The 18,288-nt window shown below is 33.9% G+C and overlaps 1 protein-coding gene and 1 pseudogene across 1 annotated transcript; both read left to right on the forward strand.

Annotated features, from left to right (window-relative positions):
- The first annotated feature begins 7,909 nt into the window (after window positions 1–7,909).
- Window positions 7,910–10,292, forward strand: LOC116146630 (60S ribosomal protein L13-1). The gene is made up of 5 exons (XM_031432035.1): window positions 7,910–7,996; window positions 8,096–8,222; window positions 8,318–8,451; window positions 9,593–9,751; window positions 9,838–10,292. The coding sequence occupies exons 2-5, from the start codon at window positions 8,114–8,116 to the stop codon at window positions 10,057–10,059; spliced, it is 624 nt and encodes a 207-aa protein (XP_031287895.1). The 5' UTR covers window positions 7,910–7,996; window positions 8,096–8,113; the 3' UTR covers window positions 10,060–10,292.
- A 1,409-nt stretch (window positions 10,293–11,701) lies between these two features.
- LOC116146614 lies at window positions 11,702–14,705 on the forward strand (annotated as a pseudogene).
- The last annotated feature ends 3,583 nt before the right edge of the window (window positions 14,706–18,288 follow it).

Raw genomic sequence — 18,288 nt, forward strand, 5'->3', positions numbered from 1 at the left:
TTTTTACTAACTAGGCCCCTAACACATACTTTTTGTCCCAAAGGATTAAATAATTGCACTTACACCCCCAAAATAACTCTTAAAACTTACAATGTAGTCCAAATTCTAGATAGCTCTATGTCGCAACATGGAAAAATGTATGTCACGGCATACAACCCTGCAACCACAAAAATTCCTCTTTTTAGCCCTTGACACATTTCCAAACAACATACCCAACTTCTAATAACACCACAAGCATTCTAGATAATCCAAATGCATTTCATAAAGCTCCAATCCACTCAACAATTTCTAACACATTGACAAGCCAAAGACCAACCCATAAAAATAAAAATTTCCGGCCACAATTCCATGCATCATCCAACGGAAACCTCTGTCAAACCTCACAATTAGAATTCTTTCAAAACCAGAAAACTTCCATTTATCAATCAAACAAACCAGTCCCACCAATTGACTAGATTTCTCTTCACCAACTCAATTCAAACAACCACAATACAAGCAATATCCCACCACAACTCCATTCAACATATATTATGCACATGTGTGATACATAATTAATCAACCCACAACCAATATGAATTCTAATACAAATTACCAATCCAACACATCCCAAAATAAAACATACTACAAAAAGGCACTCCCACAACCAAACATCATAAGTTTTCATTCATCCATACATAAAAAGGAGAAAGCATGCAAAAGTCATATCAATACATAAATATCTATAATCATACATGGAACACAATGGGTGCGTAGGTTACACCTTAGTCATCGATTTGTCTTCCCCAACACCTTATTTATCTTCCATCAAGCCTTGGTCACCATTTTGTTGTCACCATTATAACTCTCTGCTAGAATCTGTCAATTCTACCTTATTTATTCGCAAGACAAACCAAGGTCCTATTCTTCTTTTACTTTATGTAGGTGTTATGATTATCAATGGCGACAACCTATCAAGCATCACCAAGTTTAAAAGCTCTCTTAGCCAACACTTTGAGATGAAAGATCTTGGTTCCCCTACTTACTTTTTGGGACTCAAAGTCTCTTCCACTCCTAATGGTTATTCTCTTTCCCAAGCAAATATGCATTTGACTTGCTCTCTCATGTTGGAATTACTAATGCAAAGGTCGCTTCTACTCCACTAGAGACAAATGCTTGCCTTACTCCCATGGATGGCACATCCCTTTTAGACGCAACCCAATACAAACAGTTAGTGAGCAGTTTGGTTAATCTCATAGTCACTTGGCCTGGCATCACTTATGTTGTTTGTATTGTTAGCCAATTCATGTCTACTCCACACTCCACCCATTATATTGTTGTCCTACGAATTTTGCATGCAGATTCTATAATACATCAAAGGCACCCTCTTTATAAGTCTCTTTTTTCTGCTCACTCCTTACTACAGTTGCATGTTTATTCTAATGTTGACTAGACAAGGGATCCTATTGATAAACGCTTCACCATTGGGTATTGTTTCTTCCTTGGTGACTCACTCATCTCCTAGGAAAGTAAGAAACAATCATTTACATCTCAATCTAGCACAAAAGTCGAATATCATGCCTTAGCTGATACCATTGATGAACTACGCTGGCTTTGATGACTCCTAGAAGATATAAGTGTTGCTCATTCCTCTTTCATTCCTATCCATTATGACAATCAGCGTGCCACACATATTACCCATAATGACATCTTCCATGAACATACTAAACTCATTGAGATTAATTGTCACTTCATTCACCACCACATTGCACAAGGCATGTTGACTTGTTATTTGTTCGCTCCATCGATCAAATTGTCATGTCTTCACAAAAGCTCATCACCCAAGACATGGAGCTAGTTTCCAATCTCAAGTTGAAATCTACATTAGCACCTTGAGCTTGAGAGAGAGAAAGAGAGAGAGAGAGAGAGAGAGAGAGAGAGAGAAGGGGGAGGGGGTGTTAGCCAAAATCAAGCAAAGCTTGATTTTAGCCATTGCTTGAATAAAGCAAACCTTGATTTCAACCATTAACATGATGCATTAACATGATTCTAGCATGTATTGAAATGTATAAATAGAGAGCTCTTGTATATTGGAAAACACACACTTGAATATACAAATTCATTTTTTGTCTTTCTCTTTAGTATTCTAACAATAATATTAATTAATAATAAATTTTAATATCAATGTAACATATTTATAAATTCCATAGAGAGATGATTCAAAATAGTCATTATTTTCAATTGTAGATATTCCTATTTCTCAAACATCTTCATGCCTAGGCTATATGAAATCAGTCTCTCTCTCTCTCTCTCTCCTTTTCAAGCATAGGATAAAATATAATTTAGTTGAAACAAAGAGCAAGCTGCACTAAAATTTGAATAAAAAAATAGTCATATTTAGTTGTGATTTAAATTTGATCTTCGAATTAATTATAACTTCGTTGCTCATTATTGTTTAGCACGATAGACCATGCAAACTTTTTCGCATTCAATTCTTATTGTGTGTGTTTGGTTTAGGGTTACTAGAAATGTTATATTGATGGAAATATATATTACCTTGAATATTACTGGGAATGTTTAGGGAAATATGCTTGGTTATGTTGAATAAATTGGTGGGTATGTTATACTGACATGTTTGCTTGGGAGGAATAAATTGGTGGGTATATTATATAGATTTCTAAATTGTTCTCCTTTTTTTAAATATTAATATATTATTATTTTTTGAATCATTTTTTAACCCCCCTAAATTTGAGATTTTGCTTAAACAACCCAACCACATTAAAGTTTAATTTCTAACAAAATCACTCCCACCCACCCCAAGCCACTGTCGATCGACAGTGAACAGAAGTGGCTAGAATGGCACACAACCAGTCGGATGTGGCCAATTGTGTGTCGATTTGGCAATTTCTAACCACCAATTTGGCTAGAAACAACTAGATTAGCACATGACCGACCAGATCTAACCGGTTGTGTGTTGTTCTAGTGATGTCAGCTATTGGTGGCTGCCGACGGCCGACAATGGTGCCCAACGGGAAGTAGTGGTCTTGGGTGACCTGCAATTTGTTTTAAATACAAGGGTATTACTACCTAAAAACTTAATTAATTAGGGGTAAAATTATAATGGTATATTCATGTAAATCAATTTCAAAATAAGGGCATCATTGTCCTAAATTTTTTATCAATTACAGGGTAAAATTGTAACAAAAATAAGATTACTAAGTCATCTCATAATACCTAAGAAAATAATGGTATTCAGATTACCACATATATAATCAATAGTGATTACTATTTATTTTGGAAGATTACTAGAATCTTTTATTATTTGACAACCAAACGTGATAATGTAAGTAATATAAGATGATATTACCTCAATAATAGGGGATAACCCCCAGCTAAACGCCTCTTAAGAGATTCTAAGACATAGATGAAATGAGGGAACCAGACAGCCTTTAATAGATTGAAGAAAGGTGTAGATGGAATCAAATCAAGATGAATTTCATACGACCTTTCTTGTTCGTATTAAAACGTTTTTCTTTTGCTTTTCCATATACTCTTTCTTGTTAATAAGAACTTAATTTTATGCTTTTCTTTCTCTTGTTTGACTGTTGCTCTGATTCATATTGCCTTCTCTTCATCCCTCTCCTTTCCAACTTTACTTAATTTTTCAATTGATCTTGTTATTATCTTCCTCGTCTATTTTTCAAAAAACAGAAACTACCAATATAAAAGAGATTCAAAAAACAATTGCAGAGTCGTTAAGTCTACAATTGAAGGAGGCCGATCTTGGGGGATGTAAACTACTACTCACAGCAAGAAACGTAGATGTTTTGAAGAAGATGGGTTCGACAAATAATTTCCAGATTCGTTTTTCAAACAACAAGCTATAAATATTTTCTTTTTCTTATATTTTTCATTGGTTGTCACAATTTTGGTTGTTTGTTTTAGAGTCTTCGCCCTTCCATTTCTCCAAAGAAAGTTTCCTACATTTTAGTTTGTTAGTAGCACATAAATTTGCTGTTTTTTTTTTCTTTTTTTCTGTGTGTGGTTTGATGAGAATAAATAAAAAATTTTCAAGTTATTATAGTCACGAAAAAATTTCAAATTTCCAAGTTATTAGATACCATTCCCGACTTAAGACAATTGCTTTATGCGTTTAAGATCACATTAATAACTATATTTCAGACCAATTTTTGTTTAAGCCAAATTCTGTTTAGTTTTCCTCAAATCATTTTTGCTTCATAATTTTTTCTTTTCTTTCTTTTCAATGCTGTAATAGGACTATTCAAAAAGAAAAGTAGAGCAGAGTGAAAATCTAAATTAAATATTGTGAGCATAACAAAATGAAATAATTAATATTGCACATCTTATTTAAGGATAGTTACAATTAATTCTTTATTACATTTTTTTTTTTTTTTAAAGTTAAAGTTGCATATTAATATGAATATAAAATTCGGATTAAATTTTTATTAAGTGATGACTAGGGGTGCAATCAAGTGAGTCGAGTATCTAGGTATTCGAACTTGACTCGATTGCTACAATACTAAGTTTGAGTTCGAGTTTGAGCCTGGTTGGATTTGATGAATTGAGTTCGAACTCAAACTTGGTATTCAAAAGTCGAATTCGAGTTCGAATTCAAGCTTGATTAATCGACTTTTAATCAAGCTTAATCAAGCTTTTCGAGCTTTTTATACAGTAATCAAACTCGACTCATGGGATTATTTGAGCTACTTGAACTCGAACTCGACTCAACTAATGTCAAGTTGAATTCGAACCGAACTCGAGCTGATTTTCACCCCTAGTGATGACCTAAATAAATTTCCTCAGGCCTAGACTATCATTGAGCTGGCTCTAAGCATATCTACAAAAGAATATAAAATTTAAACATGATTACACAATATTTGTATCCAAGCACATCTTTTTTCGAAATTTTATTAACTAACACTCTTTTTCTGTTAGAATGATATAAAATTACAATGAATGGTCTGGAATGATATATAAAAAAGAAATTATAATTAATCTCTTTTTAAGTCCTAATAATAATTAAAATCATTTTAAAATATAATTTACAAATACTTTATATTTCATTGCATGATTACCGTTCTCTTTTGTATTTTCTCGCTAAATAGTTTTAATAATCCCACCATCTATTTTTTTTTTCCCTTGGATTAAATTTTGGACGCTTTTGTCTCAAGTTAAATCCCAATGCATTGATTCAACAGCGGCATATTTCTTCTTTAAAACCTTATTGGATATTACGCTTTATCATAATTATATTTTATTTTTTCATTAAGAAAATAAATAACAAAAGATCAACCAAAAGAAAAATCTGGAAAAAAAAAAAAACTTACTTTTTCATGTTATTATCTTTCGTTGATTGAAATAGTATATCATCACTACACTTCAAAATACTTTTAACCTTAAAAACAAAATTCCAAACATATAAAGTGTTTAGGGTTTTAAGAAATAAAAAGTTTTTAAATATTTTTTTAAGAGACTTAATGCCTTTTTGGTAAATACAAATTAAAATATAGTTTTAAAAAAAGTATTGTTGAGGTTTAAAAGGAAACTGGTCGGGACTCTAATTTGAATTACTTTCCGTAGTTACAATGGTGCTTGAAGACAAGCCAAAAGTAATGGGTGGACTCTATCTTTAAACCCATTCCAAAACAAAAGCCCAATTTTGAAATAATAAAACAAAGTGGATCTATTGGTAATTTGGCACCCAACTATTTTCCCATAAACCCTTATTTTTTTATGTTATTCAAATCATACTTAAAACAAAAATATAGTTTAATGGGATCCATCAAGTTACAATTAATACAAAATTTTAAGTTTTTAATTGCTTGTTAATTTTTTTTTTTTTTAAATTCAAGTTATATCATTAATGAAAAATTAGTTGACAATAGAAATTTCATGTTTACAAATGCCGAATATGGTTTTATGTTTTAATAGAATTGTTTATTTGCATATACAATATTACTAAAGAAAATAATTTAATTTACTCTTTTAAAATAAAATAAAAACGAAATGAAGGGCATTTAAGGAGTTTATAGGGTGTCATAAAAAAAAAAAAAATTAATTTAATTTTTAAATAGAGTGTCTATCAGTTGTTACAGAGTATCAAAATTTTTGAAGTAGCTTTATATGAATCAATGGTATATATATTTGATTGTGAACAACTTTAGGTTGCAAATTGAAGAAACAAAGACACTCTCGTTATGGAAGTATCTAGATTTGTTCAGTTAAAGTGAGACGATGCATATATGAAAAGGTGATAATCAATAAGTAAGTCTTTCTAATCTAACGAGAATATAAGTGAAATATTGCCCAAAGTTAGTAAAACTGTTTTCAGTTGCTCTAGTATGAAGCATTTTTAGCTTGGAAGAAATGAGGATTACTCTGTGCAACAATTTGGAGATCTTCGAGAAGAAAGAAGAAGATGATCAGGAAAAGCATATAGTTGTATGGAGAAAAGATCACTTCTCAACTTCTCCAAGTCTGGGAAACTTGACTATTTTAAGATTACGTTATTGTTATAAATTGAAAAACTTATTCACCACATCCACAACCAAAACCTTGTTAAAGCTCAAAGCATTTGGATTAGTGTATTGCAACACTTTACAAGAGATTGTCACAAACTAGGAAAGAGTATCAATAGAGAAGATCATGTACCCTAGTTTGCATGAAATGGAACTTAAAGATTTACGCCTCACTTGTTTTAACTTAAGGTTTGTATGCTGTTGAATACCCAACTTTGGAGAAAGTATTTCTATATGAATGTTCAGAAATGAAGACCTTCGGTTACCAAAAAAAAAAAAAGACACCTAGGTTAAACAAAAATGTTGACACTTTGATAATTTGGGTAAGAGAGAACAACATTTTTCTATGGTTTGGCGAAACAACTCTTTCCCACCTTTCAAGTTTCAACATGACACTTTCCCACACTTTGTTAAATTTTGTTACGTTCTCTGTTAATATTTTATTGAAAAGACGAAAATACTTTTAAATATTTTACTTTATAAAATTTTTATTATTTTTTAATTAGCCAAAAAGTCAAATATTTAAAAAAAAAAAAAATAGTTAACCCCACCTAAAAAGTTAAAAGTAATGCTATGAAATTGTTTAAAGTTAAATGACCTTAATATTTATTTATAATGTCATCAATATCTTATCGTTGTTATTCAATAATCTACTAAATTTATAATATTTTTCATAATATAATGTTTTTCATTTTTACTGATTAACACAGAAAATCAATATTCCTAATTAATTAAACAAACAAAGGAAAAAAAAATATCTTTACACTTAAACTAATAAATAATTAAGTAAAAATTTTGACTTAACTAAATTTTATTTTATAATAAACTATTTAAGGGTATTTTTGTCTTTTCAATCAAATATTAACAAAAAAACACTAACAAAACCCTATAAAGGGTGGAAAGTGTCATTTTGAAACTTGACAGATGGAAAAGTGTCATTTCACCAAACCTTGGGTGGGAAAATGTGGTTCTCCCTTTGGGTAAAGAATGTGAAGTAGATTGGATGGGTAACATTAATGTCACAATGCAAAAATTATTCAATGAGCAAGTATGTCAAACATTATGTTAATGTATTTTTCATATTATTAGAGCACAATAATTTTTTTTGTCTTTATCCTTTTATTTTATAGGATCAGCTTATATCCATTTAATTTTAAACTAATTAATAGCATTTACAAATCATAATCCAACGGATTGAAATGTGATACAGTGGTATATGAAAATTTATATCATCATTTAAAAAATATATATATATACACACACACACATATATAGAGTTTTGGGCCTATGTTGTAATATGGGTTTTTTAAGTTCTTTGTCAACCCCAATTGGGCCCATTAATTTTAGCCCATAAAAACCCAAGCCAAAGCTAGGGTTTTTCTCAACTCTCTCCAGTTAAAACTCTCTCATATATAAGCCACGCATCACCTCCTGCCAAAGCCCTTGTGCTCTCCGTTTCTTCTCACATCAGCTGCAGTCTCGTAAGTCCATTTCTCTCTTTCAAGCAAACCCACAATTTAACTTTCACTCTCAATTTAAAATTTAAACTTTTTTTTTTCTTTTGGTTTAAACATTTTCAGCAAGACGGTAAGTGAGAAATGGTGAAGCATAACAACGTTGTGCCAAATGGGCACTTCAAAAAGCACTGGCAAAACTATGTAAAGACTTGGTTCAACCAGCCCGCGAGAAAGACCAGGCGCCGCGTTGGTGGGTATCTTTTTAATTTTTAATTTAGGATTTTTAAATGGTTGTTTTGATTGATTTGTGTTGTGGGTTCGAATTTGTTTTTTGGTGTTGAATAGCTCGTCAAAAGAAGGCCGTGAAGATCTTCCCTCGTCCGACGGCGGGCCCTCTTCGCCCCATCGTTCATGGGCAGACTTTGAAGTACAATATGAAGCTCAGGGCTGGGAGAGGCTTCTCGCTTGAAGAACTTAAAGTGAGTTCTTTGGTTGATGCTAGCTTTTTATTTGTGTCTATATCGCCTCTGTATCGTGATACATGAGCTTGTTACTTGTGTTTATTCCGGAGTTAATAGGTGTTACTAATGTATTATGATTTAGAGATTAATTTTGAGTATTTGTAGGTGTTAAATAAATATTTTTGAGTGTTTAATGCATACAAAGTCATTTTGAATTGTCCTATATAAATGTTTGTTTGTTTGTTTGATATATCTATGGTGGGTAATAGCTAGTTTAGTTTGGCTTTGAATGGTGGATCTTTAGATTGAGTTCTGCTCATGCTCTGAAGGAAGGGGGTTAAATTATAAATTTTAAGTTAGAAAAAGTTATTTTTTTTATGGATGGTCACTCTTCATAAATCTTATGAACTCATTGAAAGTTTCTAGTTTGAACAAGTACTTGGTATCTTGTTTCTGGATCCTGTAGTTCAGTGTTTATATACTATATACTTCTTTGTCTTGAGGTGTGTGAATTTCTTACTCATTGGGAGTGTCTGAAACAAATGTTGGATAATTGAATTGAATAGGATTGAGAAACTTGAATAATCTAAATCAAAAGTGCTCTTAGATTTGAAGGTAATAGTAGTCTTAAAGGTATATTGTTTAATTTTGATTACTAGATATGAGTGAGACAATTCGTTTAGTGACATTTCTATCCCATTGTTTTGATACCCTACTGAAGAATGGAAATTAATAAATGTACTTTGTAAATAAGATGAAACGATACCGCAATGTAAAAATGTTATTTCTACTACATTTTAGATTACACTACTGAAGTCTCCATTTTGCTGGTCTGATAATGTGGTATGGAATAGCCCATTTTACGTATTTCATTTTAGTTCCTGTCAGACTAAGGGAAATTAGAATTGGGTTGATGTTGCCATCAGGAATGTAGAGTTATGTTTACATTGTGAGTGCTGCATATTATATTTTTAATAAGAGTTTGGTTTTTTGGTCTGTTTTTCTTTTTTTTGGTCTTCCAATATTTGTTGATTTTCTTGAGTTTCTAGTTTGGTCTTCTAATATCTGTTGATGTTCTTGAGTTTCTTTCCATATGCGGATGTAACATTCATGAGTTTCTTTTCATATCTAGACGTAACACTGTATCTGTCTTAATTAGGCTGCAGGAATTCCCAAGAAGCTTGCTCCAACCATCGGTATATCAGTTGATCATCGTCGTAAGAACCGATCTCTGGAGAGCCTTCAAGCTAATGTTCAGAGGCTGAAGACATACAAGGCCAAATTGGTTGTCTTCCCAAGACGTGCTCGCAAGGTCAAGGTAATTGGAAAAGACAGATGTTTGTCAATTGCATTTTATTGCTACCATTTCTTATGCTCAAATTCTTTTCTTTTTTCTTGATGTAGGCCGGTGATTCCGCTCCAGAGGAACTGGCAACAGCAACCCAAGTACAAGGACCCTACATGCCGATCACCCTTGAGAAGCCCACAGTGGAGCTTGTGAAGGTTACTCAAGAGATGAAGTCCTTCAAGGCATACAACAAGCTACGCGTGGAGCGAATGAACACACGCCATGTCGGGGCAAGGCTGAAGAAGGCTGCAGAGGCTGAAAAGGAAGAGAAGAAGTAAACAAGGTCCGACTTTTATAGGCAGCAGCATTTTGAAGTCTAATGTGGGACTGCTTTTTGCACTTAGATTTTGATTCTGTTTGTTATAGTTATTTGAGACTTGTAGTTTTAGTTTTGATGACATGTGTTCAGTTTATGAGGTTTAAGATTTCTTGGCTATATCATTTGTGTGAACCTTTGCCTGTCTTGGTTTTGAGTATTTTATTTAAAGAGGTAAAATTCTGGCACTCTTAAGCCTTTTTATTATGACCACTTAGAAGTATAATATCCCAAGCATTTTTTATTTTATTTTGGGTAATGGGGTGTTTGGGTCAACTTGAACACTTCTTAACTAATTCTTCAAGGCTTTGATATTAATGATGGGATAAACTTTCCAATTCTTATCCTTGGATGGTTAGAAAGTACAAACTTGTTTTGACAATAAATTTCAAATGCAAACGTCGTGTTCTTTTTCTTAATTTTCAGTGTTATAAGCTAATTGGGGACAATAGTTGATTGGAATTCATACATTTATTATTATGACTTTATCAACTCAAAATAAGAAATAGAAATGAGTTTATTTTTAAATGACCTCTAATGATTTCTAACTCCATAAGGATATTTTTTTAGTCCCCCCTTATTTATTAAAATGTTTACATCTAACAAGTTATTTAAACTTTTAAAGTAAACAGGGCATTTTAAAGAAAGTATCATTTTATATTTTAAAACTTGTATAAGTTTTATGTTTTAAAAATATCCCTTTCAGTTGAAAGTAACTATTGAAACTTATTTTTACAAGGTATAAGGCTTTACAGGGTATTCTCGACAGATAGGTTCTGCCATAATACAATATGATATCAACATATTAACGTAAAATTTGTAAACCCTTAACGTGAAACTCGTAAATTCTTATTGTGAACCTTGTAAGCTGTTAATATGAAACTTGTAAAATACACTTTATACAATATTTGTATAATAGATATTGTGAGTAATCCCGGATGGTTAAGATAAATTAGTGATAGTGTAAATAGAATCGGTCTAAATCGATTTTTCGTCTGAACATCTGTGATAAGCGAGAGTCATAGGTGAGTTGTTATACTATCTCTTCCAAGATTAGTAGAAGTTACATAAGAGCTTAAACACTTGGATACCAAAAAAATAAAAAAAAGAACTGTATATAGGAAAAACTTCGACATTACCTCACTTTAAAAAACCCAAAAAACAATACACAAAAACTGCTGACGGTCTACCTTCAAAACAACCTTGGTAATGAGTTTTCTTCTCAATTTCCCTATTTATTTTATTTTATTTTTAAGTTTTGTTGATTCAAACTGATTAAATTTTCATTCATCATCTTACTCAGCCTCAAAATTTTAAATTCATTTCTTATATTTTATTTCATCAAATTTTGAATTGACTCCATTATGTTTGTTCAATGCCTCAATGAAGTTGACCCCATCAAGAATCATTATGAGACGATGAAAATAGTGGCAAGTGTACACAGTTGGGAGCAACCGCAAGAGGAGCAGCTTACGCTTGTCGCCGTCTTTTATTTGCTCCAACTTCGCTAATAGTTCCAGGTTTCACTCTTTCGATGTAGGTGTTGTCGTGGGGCGTCTGATATGAAAGTTAGTCATGTCTTTGATTTCTTCTTTCATGATAAGATGTACTGGGTTTGTTTCAGGAAGAGAGTTCAAGTGGTTAATTCCATGGAGGCTGTTGGTAAGCCACCGGGAATTCAAGCAATGTTGAACACTAGTGCCTTGCAGCCCAGCAAATACAGGTTCTTTTTTACTTTGTTTTGTACAGAGAGTCTTGGTGGCACCAGCGCAACATTGTTGTACATTTCGAATGCCTGTTTGATAACATCTCATCACCTAATAAACTAAATTCTTATTTTTTCGTCTAACCTTTTATCATGATTGATTAATTTTACAAAAATGTATAGATGGTGAGATTTTATGGATACGCGTATGGATAATATGTTAAGTCTGTCCTGTGCAAGACTTTTTCTGGCTGGTAATCATAACTCTGGTTGGATCCCTGTGTTATATAAGAGGTCTCTGATCAAATCTCTTGGTTGTTATATCGGTTTTGAAAAATTAGTACACAGTAGGATGGAAGGGGTTGGTTAAATGTATAATTTAGAGAAAAAAAAAAAATCTCTTGGTTGTTATTATCGGTTTGAACAATTAAGCTGCCATGCTAGGAAAATAATTTAATCATTTTAGTAAAATTTAAAGTATTGCATGGGTTTAAAGCAGCAATTTAAATTTAAACGGCTGGTGTTGGAGGGCCTCTTCATGGGTTTGCGCTTTTACCACATCTCATGCCACTAATGATAAGAAGAAGAGGAAGGAGAGGAGTAAGGAAATGGCAAACAAACATTGGATAAAGTGCAAAGGTGGGGCTGGTGAAGGAAAAGAGGAGAACTCGATCTAATAAGGAGTTGAGTATGATTCGATATAAAGGAATCAGATGCATCGCATGTTCCAGTGATGTTAGGTGAAGTGTTGGAGGTTTTTCGTCATCAAGGAGAATCAGCTCTTTCATTGACTGTACACTTGGAGGGCTGGTCATCCTCTGCAGTAAGTATTGGCTTGTTTGTCACTGCTTGTTTATTTTTTATCTCTAGTCCAAATCCTTTTCTTAATTTTGATATTTACAACTCGCAACAGATAATCAGGGCCCATCCAGAGTTGAAACTTTATATTGGAATGGATGTCGATCCTTTGGCGCATGAAAAGGCTCGAACTCACATCGATTCCCTCTTGGATGCTCATTCTGATTTGAAAGCACATATCTTTCTGAAAAATTTAGACATATAAATCTGTGCTAGCAAGGTTGAGAATCAAGCAAACTCGGAGTGGATGGCATTAATGGACTGGGATGTCCTCTATGCAGGTTTGCTTCAATGAATTGTTGTTGTTTCTCAGTAATATAACTCTTTCTTATGTCTTAAAAATTCATGCTGTCCTGAAATCATGTTTTTGATGTTATGATGATTTCTACTTATAACCAATATTTGATTGTTGATATTTGCCTAGGCTCTCATTATTCATACATCTGACTCCTATTCTCTGTGACTAATGCTCTTTATGCCTAGTGAACAATCCCAAAAGAGGTTTTAGCTGCTTGGTAATGGGCCTTAGACATGAGAAGGACTCTCAGGTGAGAGTTTTATTTCACATATACAAAAGATGAGTCACAACAAAATCTAATTCACATTTTCCATCTCTGAAGCACAATACATTACTTTGGATTTCTAGTGACATCCTATTAGGAACAGAACAGCTTTGCACTCAGGAACTGGCTTTGCTTCACCTATCATATTTAATCACATATTCATACAGTAAGGTAGAGGCTTAGGTTACCTTCACGAGAACTCACTCTCTACGAATCTTCGGCTTTCTGTTTCTCTCCTATGCCCGGAGTTTTATTATACAGTCTTCTTGAGTGAACTTTTATTAGATGTCAATCTTGTAGATCATGGAGCGGCTGGTACATTCTTTAATCATATTTCAGTGTATGTGACCCTTCAAATTCTCGCTTGTGTGAACTGATGAGGTTAGTATCTCATTAAAAAAATATGACTAATACAAGTAATGCCATATGAGGGAATGTCGTGGAGTCACAGATGTTAAATTGATTGATACCCTCATTCTAGCAACTTCTTTACGTTAATGTTCAGCTAGCTTTTAAAGGATATAAGAGTAGTAAGTTTTATATTCAATTCAGTGGTTCTGGTGTCATCCTTCTTTCTTGCTAGTTTGCATGTTTAGTTATCCTTCTCATGTGATCTTTTGCTGGGTGATTAGTGTGATTGCTTACTTTAGAATCTTCTTGTTTACTAAACTGATTGAAACAGGCTTATTTCAGGCAAGTCTGAAAGCAGAGGACATATTAAATTCATGGCTAGACCCCGAAGTGGGTCGAGTCCTGCGAGAATATGGGAAGAAAGCAACTGGCGTTTGCTTCAAAAAAGGATTGTCAAGCTGTCTTCAGGTGGATTGCATTCCACCAGTGAACTGGTAGATCTTATCCGGAAGTGACTCCACGGACTAGAGGTAAGTTATGCTCCATTCATCTATATAGTTCCTACACTTTAGCTACTTCTGCAAAACAAACATGCCTTTTATCATCTGCACTTTACGTTCTCTCTTCGAAGAAGGTTTAAATTGTGGGCTCTATGGCAACAAACTAGGCAATAAAGATTATCAAAACTTGATGTGCTATGTACTTTTCCGAGTAAATAGTATTTATGGAATTAGAATACTATAGGAGGTAGACAAGGTGTGGATAAGCAGCAACAGGGTGTTTCAACTCTAAGAATTGCCGTGAACGATGAACTAAAGACACTGGAAAATTCCCTCTATGCTTCTTTTGATTGTCTTGCTCCTGGGGTAGGCTGCTGTCATTTCTTCCAGTTTGGAGGACAGAATTGTGAAACAAACTTTTCTCAACATCATTGACTGCATAAAGAAGATGATGAAGAGGGAATGGAGACGAGAGAGAAGAAGAGATCTGAAACAGATCAGAAATGATAGTGATGTAAATGAGATGTGGATTAAACAAATGATACAAGGTTGGAATGGAACAATTCTCACAAAGAGACCTATAACACCATCTGAAAAGAGGAAAGATGAATCGCCGCAGCAGGAGTGCTAGCTCAGGGTGATTCAAAAGGCTTGAAAATCATGACATTTCGCGGGAAAACCAATATGTAATCTGTATTAAGCTATATGTATGTTGTTCCACCCTCATCAATTCACTTTCTTGAATCTTCATTGTAGGTTACATGTTTTACCATAATCTTTTGGAATCCTTTTGTTTTACAAAAACTATAACATTTTTTTTTGAATACATTGGAGAAACTATGAGAAAAAGACAGCGAGAGGTTGGATTCATTCCCCATTTTGCGAGGAGCTGGACCTGGACCCTCTTTGGGTTTGTGAAGTTCCTCTAGCTGGGGGAAAAATGGATGTAACCCATAAAAAAATTTAATAAAATAATTAAACAACTGAAAATAAATTGTACATAGTTATGGTTAAATTATTATTGTTTTCTTAAAAAAAAAAAAAAAAAATATATTGTGGATACCAAGTAATTAAAAAAAGAAAAATAGTGGACTTAAGGGGTTTAACATATCAAAGCTCATTTTGAAGGGGTTTTTTTTAAATTCATGATTTTTAAGTTCTTACAAATATTATCAAAAACTTTACAAATTAACAAGAAAACCGTTCTATTCAATTATAACACGAAAGTATTTTGTCACATGTTAGGAAAGTTTAAGATACAGCAGGATATTTTTGTCAACTCAAATTATTCAACTATATTCTATTGGAATTGGGAAACTTTGAAAGAAATTCAAATTAATAAAACCCTGGGATTGTAGTTATTTACTAACACCCCTGACAGAAACGAGCATTCCCTTTAACCACACAAATCTATCAGGAAGCACACGTTTGATCCAAACTAAGATGTGAACAGAGCACTACCTTAAAAATTTGCAATCCCTCAACACAATTCTTCTTTCCAACTCAAACTCCATCAACAATTCAAAAATCAACACCAACTTTTCATCCTTTTCATACCAACCACTCTCACAACATTAACAATAAAAGATTTCAACTACACTGGTTCGATCTCTTCACTCAAAATCAAACCTTTCCCTCAATCGTTCCAACTAAGGAGCTTTTAGTGCTGGAGAAAACATCACGGATGACAGCACTTTCAGGTGCACATAGAATATTTGTTTATTAATTTGCAGCTTTGTGTTTGGACTTATGTGATAAATTTGCATTTTTTTTTTTTTTTTGTTTGGTGTGTGTAGTTTGAGGAGAGTAAAGGGTTGGGATAATGGAAGGTGGAGCTTTCATTCTGAACTATAAGCTCAATCGTCAATTCTTGTCCTTTCTTTCTTTATATGTAGTTTTTAAAGAAAAGAAAGGAACCCGTTTGGTTGATGAGAAATTAAAGAAAGAAAGAAAAAAAAGGGAACTTTTGACATTGTGACTTAAATTTTAAGACCCCTTTACTCAACTCACTGAGCCTTACATCTGAATAGGAAATTATATAGTCTAATCCTATAACAAAGAAAAACTACTGGTGGTATTCAAACTCCAAAAGGCCTTTGCCATCTTTCGATGTTTTGTGTGAACAATGCACTTAAAACTCTTCATGTGCAACACGTCGGTAGCCTCAAGAACTGTATGCGAATACCACTTGCCGTTGAAAAGAAGTCAATGTACCTATCACTCACCAACCAACCCACAAATGTAAATCTCCTCACAATTGCCTCAAACTCCAAGTCTACTCCAAACTAAACAAACCCATGCCTTTGCACGCCTCAATGGTTTTTTCCTGGAAGTGTTTCTCTTTGTGCCACTTTGATCCTTCGCTATGCCGGCTTTAAAGAACCCATGCCGTTTCCTTCTTTGAACAAACTATTAATTATTGCCACACTGCATTCCTGTGGACATTTCATTCGGGCTCTACGGTTGCCTGTGGTCATGATGGTTTTTGTACTACAATCAAATGGTTAGGACTGGAGTTTCGCTTGATGATCTACACTTCCCTTTTTTTCTAAAGGTGTGTGCCGATATTGGAACTTAAAAGGGTATGGAGATCATGGGCGTCTGTTCAAACTTGGTTTTGAAACGAATGTCTTTTTGGGTAAATCCTATTGTTGTTTATGGTAATTGGGGCTTTTGGAAAATGTTAAGAGTGTGTTTTATGAATGGTGAGAGAGATATTGTTAGTTGGAATACAATTATAAGGGTATTTTCGGGTAGTAAGGTGTTATGTGGAGGCCCTTGATTTATATCGTGGTATGATTTTATGGTCTGGGTTAACCAAATGCAGTAGTGTTGTCAGATATTGCGAGTTTGTGGGGCCTTGCAAATGAGGTCATGGCAAAGCAGACATTGTTATGCTGTGAAGAATGGGTTAGATGTTCGGGTTACTATAAGTAATTCACTGATTGATGTGTATGGGAAATGTGGAAAGTGGATGCTTCAAGGAAAGTTTTTGATGAAATGGCAGACGGGATCAAATTTCTTGGTGAATGCCAATCACTAGTCTTCTCATACAGGGTGTAACAAGGATGCTAAATTAGTTGAGTGATTTGTGCAAGGTTGACGCCAAACTCTATTGCCATATCTAGTATTTACATGTGTTGGTTGAATTAGAGTATTCAGTTAGGAAAGGAAATCCACGGGTTCAGTTTAAGAATGGGCATTGAATTGATGTGTTTGTTGCCAACTCATTGATTAACATGTATGCAAAATCAGGCATCCATCTGAAGCTTCCTATGTGTTTCACTATATGCCTGTAAAGGATGTTGTTACTTGGAATGCATGATTACAATCTTACTCCGAATGGGCTTCAGTTAGCAGCTCTGGAACTAGTAAGAGAAATGGTAGTCCATAACAAGATTCCTGACTCTGTCACTTGATAAGTGTTCTCCAACTTGTGCACGAGGTGGTTTCCTTCGTCCAGGAAAAGAAATCCATGCAGTTACCATCCGTAAGGGGTTCAACTTTGATCTGTTTGTCACCAATGCTCTGACAGATATGTATGCAAAATGTGGCTGCCTGATCTGGCTCAACGTGTTTTGAATATCCCTTAGGGATGAATATCTTATATATATTAATAGCAAGCTATGCTGAAAACTAGTGATTGCTCAAAATCTTTGAGTTTATTCTCAGAAATGGGTCTCATGGTATGATGCAGATGTGGTTTCCTTTGTGGGTGCTATATCAGCTTGTGCAAATCTAGTGCAAGCAAGCAAGGGAAAGATCCATGGAGTTGTTATGGAACTTTTTCACGCAAACCTCTTTGTTGCAATTCTTTTGGACTTCATTCCAGAGTGGTCGAATTGATATGCTAATAAGATCTTTGAGCGGATTCCAAATAAGAATGCAGCCTCTTGGAATACTATGATTTTGGGTTATGGAATGATTGGGGAGTTGGATATTGCTATCAATCTCTTCGAAAATATGAGGGAAGATGGAGTGGAATATGATTCAGTTTCATATATTGCGTTTTGTTGGCTGTAGCCATGAAGGATTGTTGAGAAGGGGAGGAAAATATTGAGGAAATGCAAGCTCAGATATTAAGCCGACGCAAATGCACTATGCTTGTATGGTTGATCTCCTTGGACGAGCTGGCCTTATGGAAGATGCAGTGGAACTTTAAAAAATTTACCCATCATACCAGATGCCCAGTTTGGTGTGCTTGCTTGGGGCAT

This window comes from Pistacia vera, unplaced genomic scaffold (genome assembly GCF_008641045.1).
Source record: "Pistacia vera cultivar Batoury unplaced genomic scaffold, PisVer_v2 Contig48, whole genome shotgun sequence".
NCBI lineage: Eukaryota > Viridiplantae > Streptophyta > Magnoliopsida > Sapindales > Anacardiaceae > Pistacia > Pistacia vera.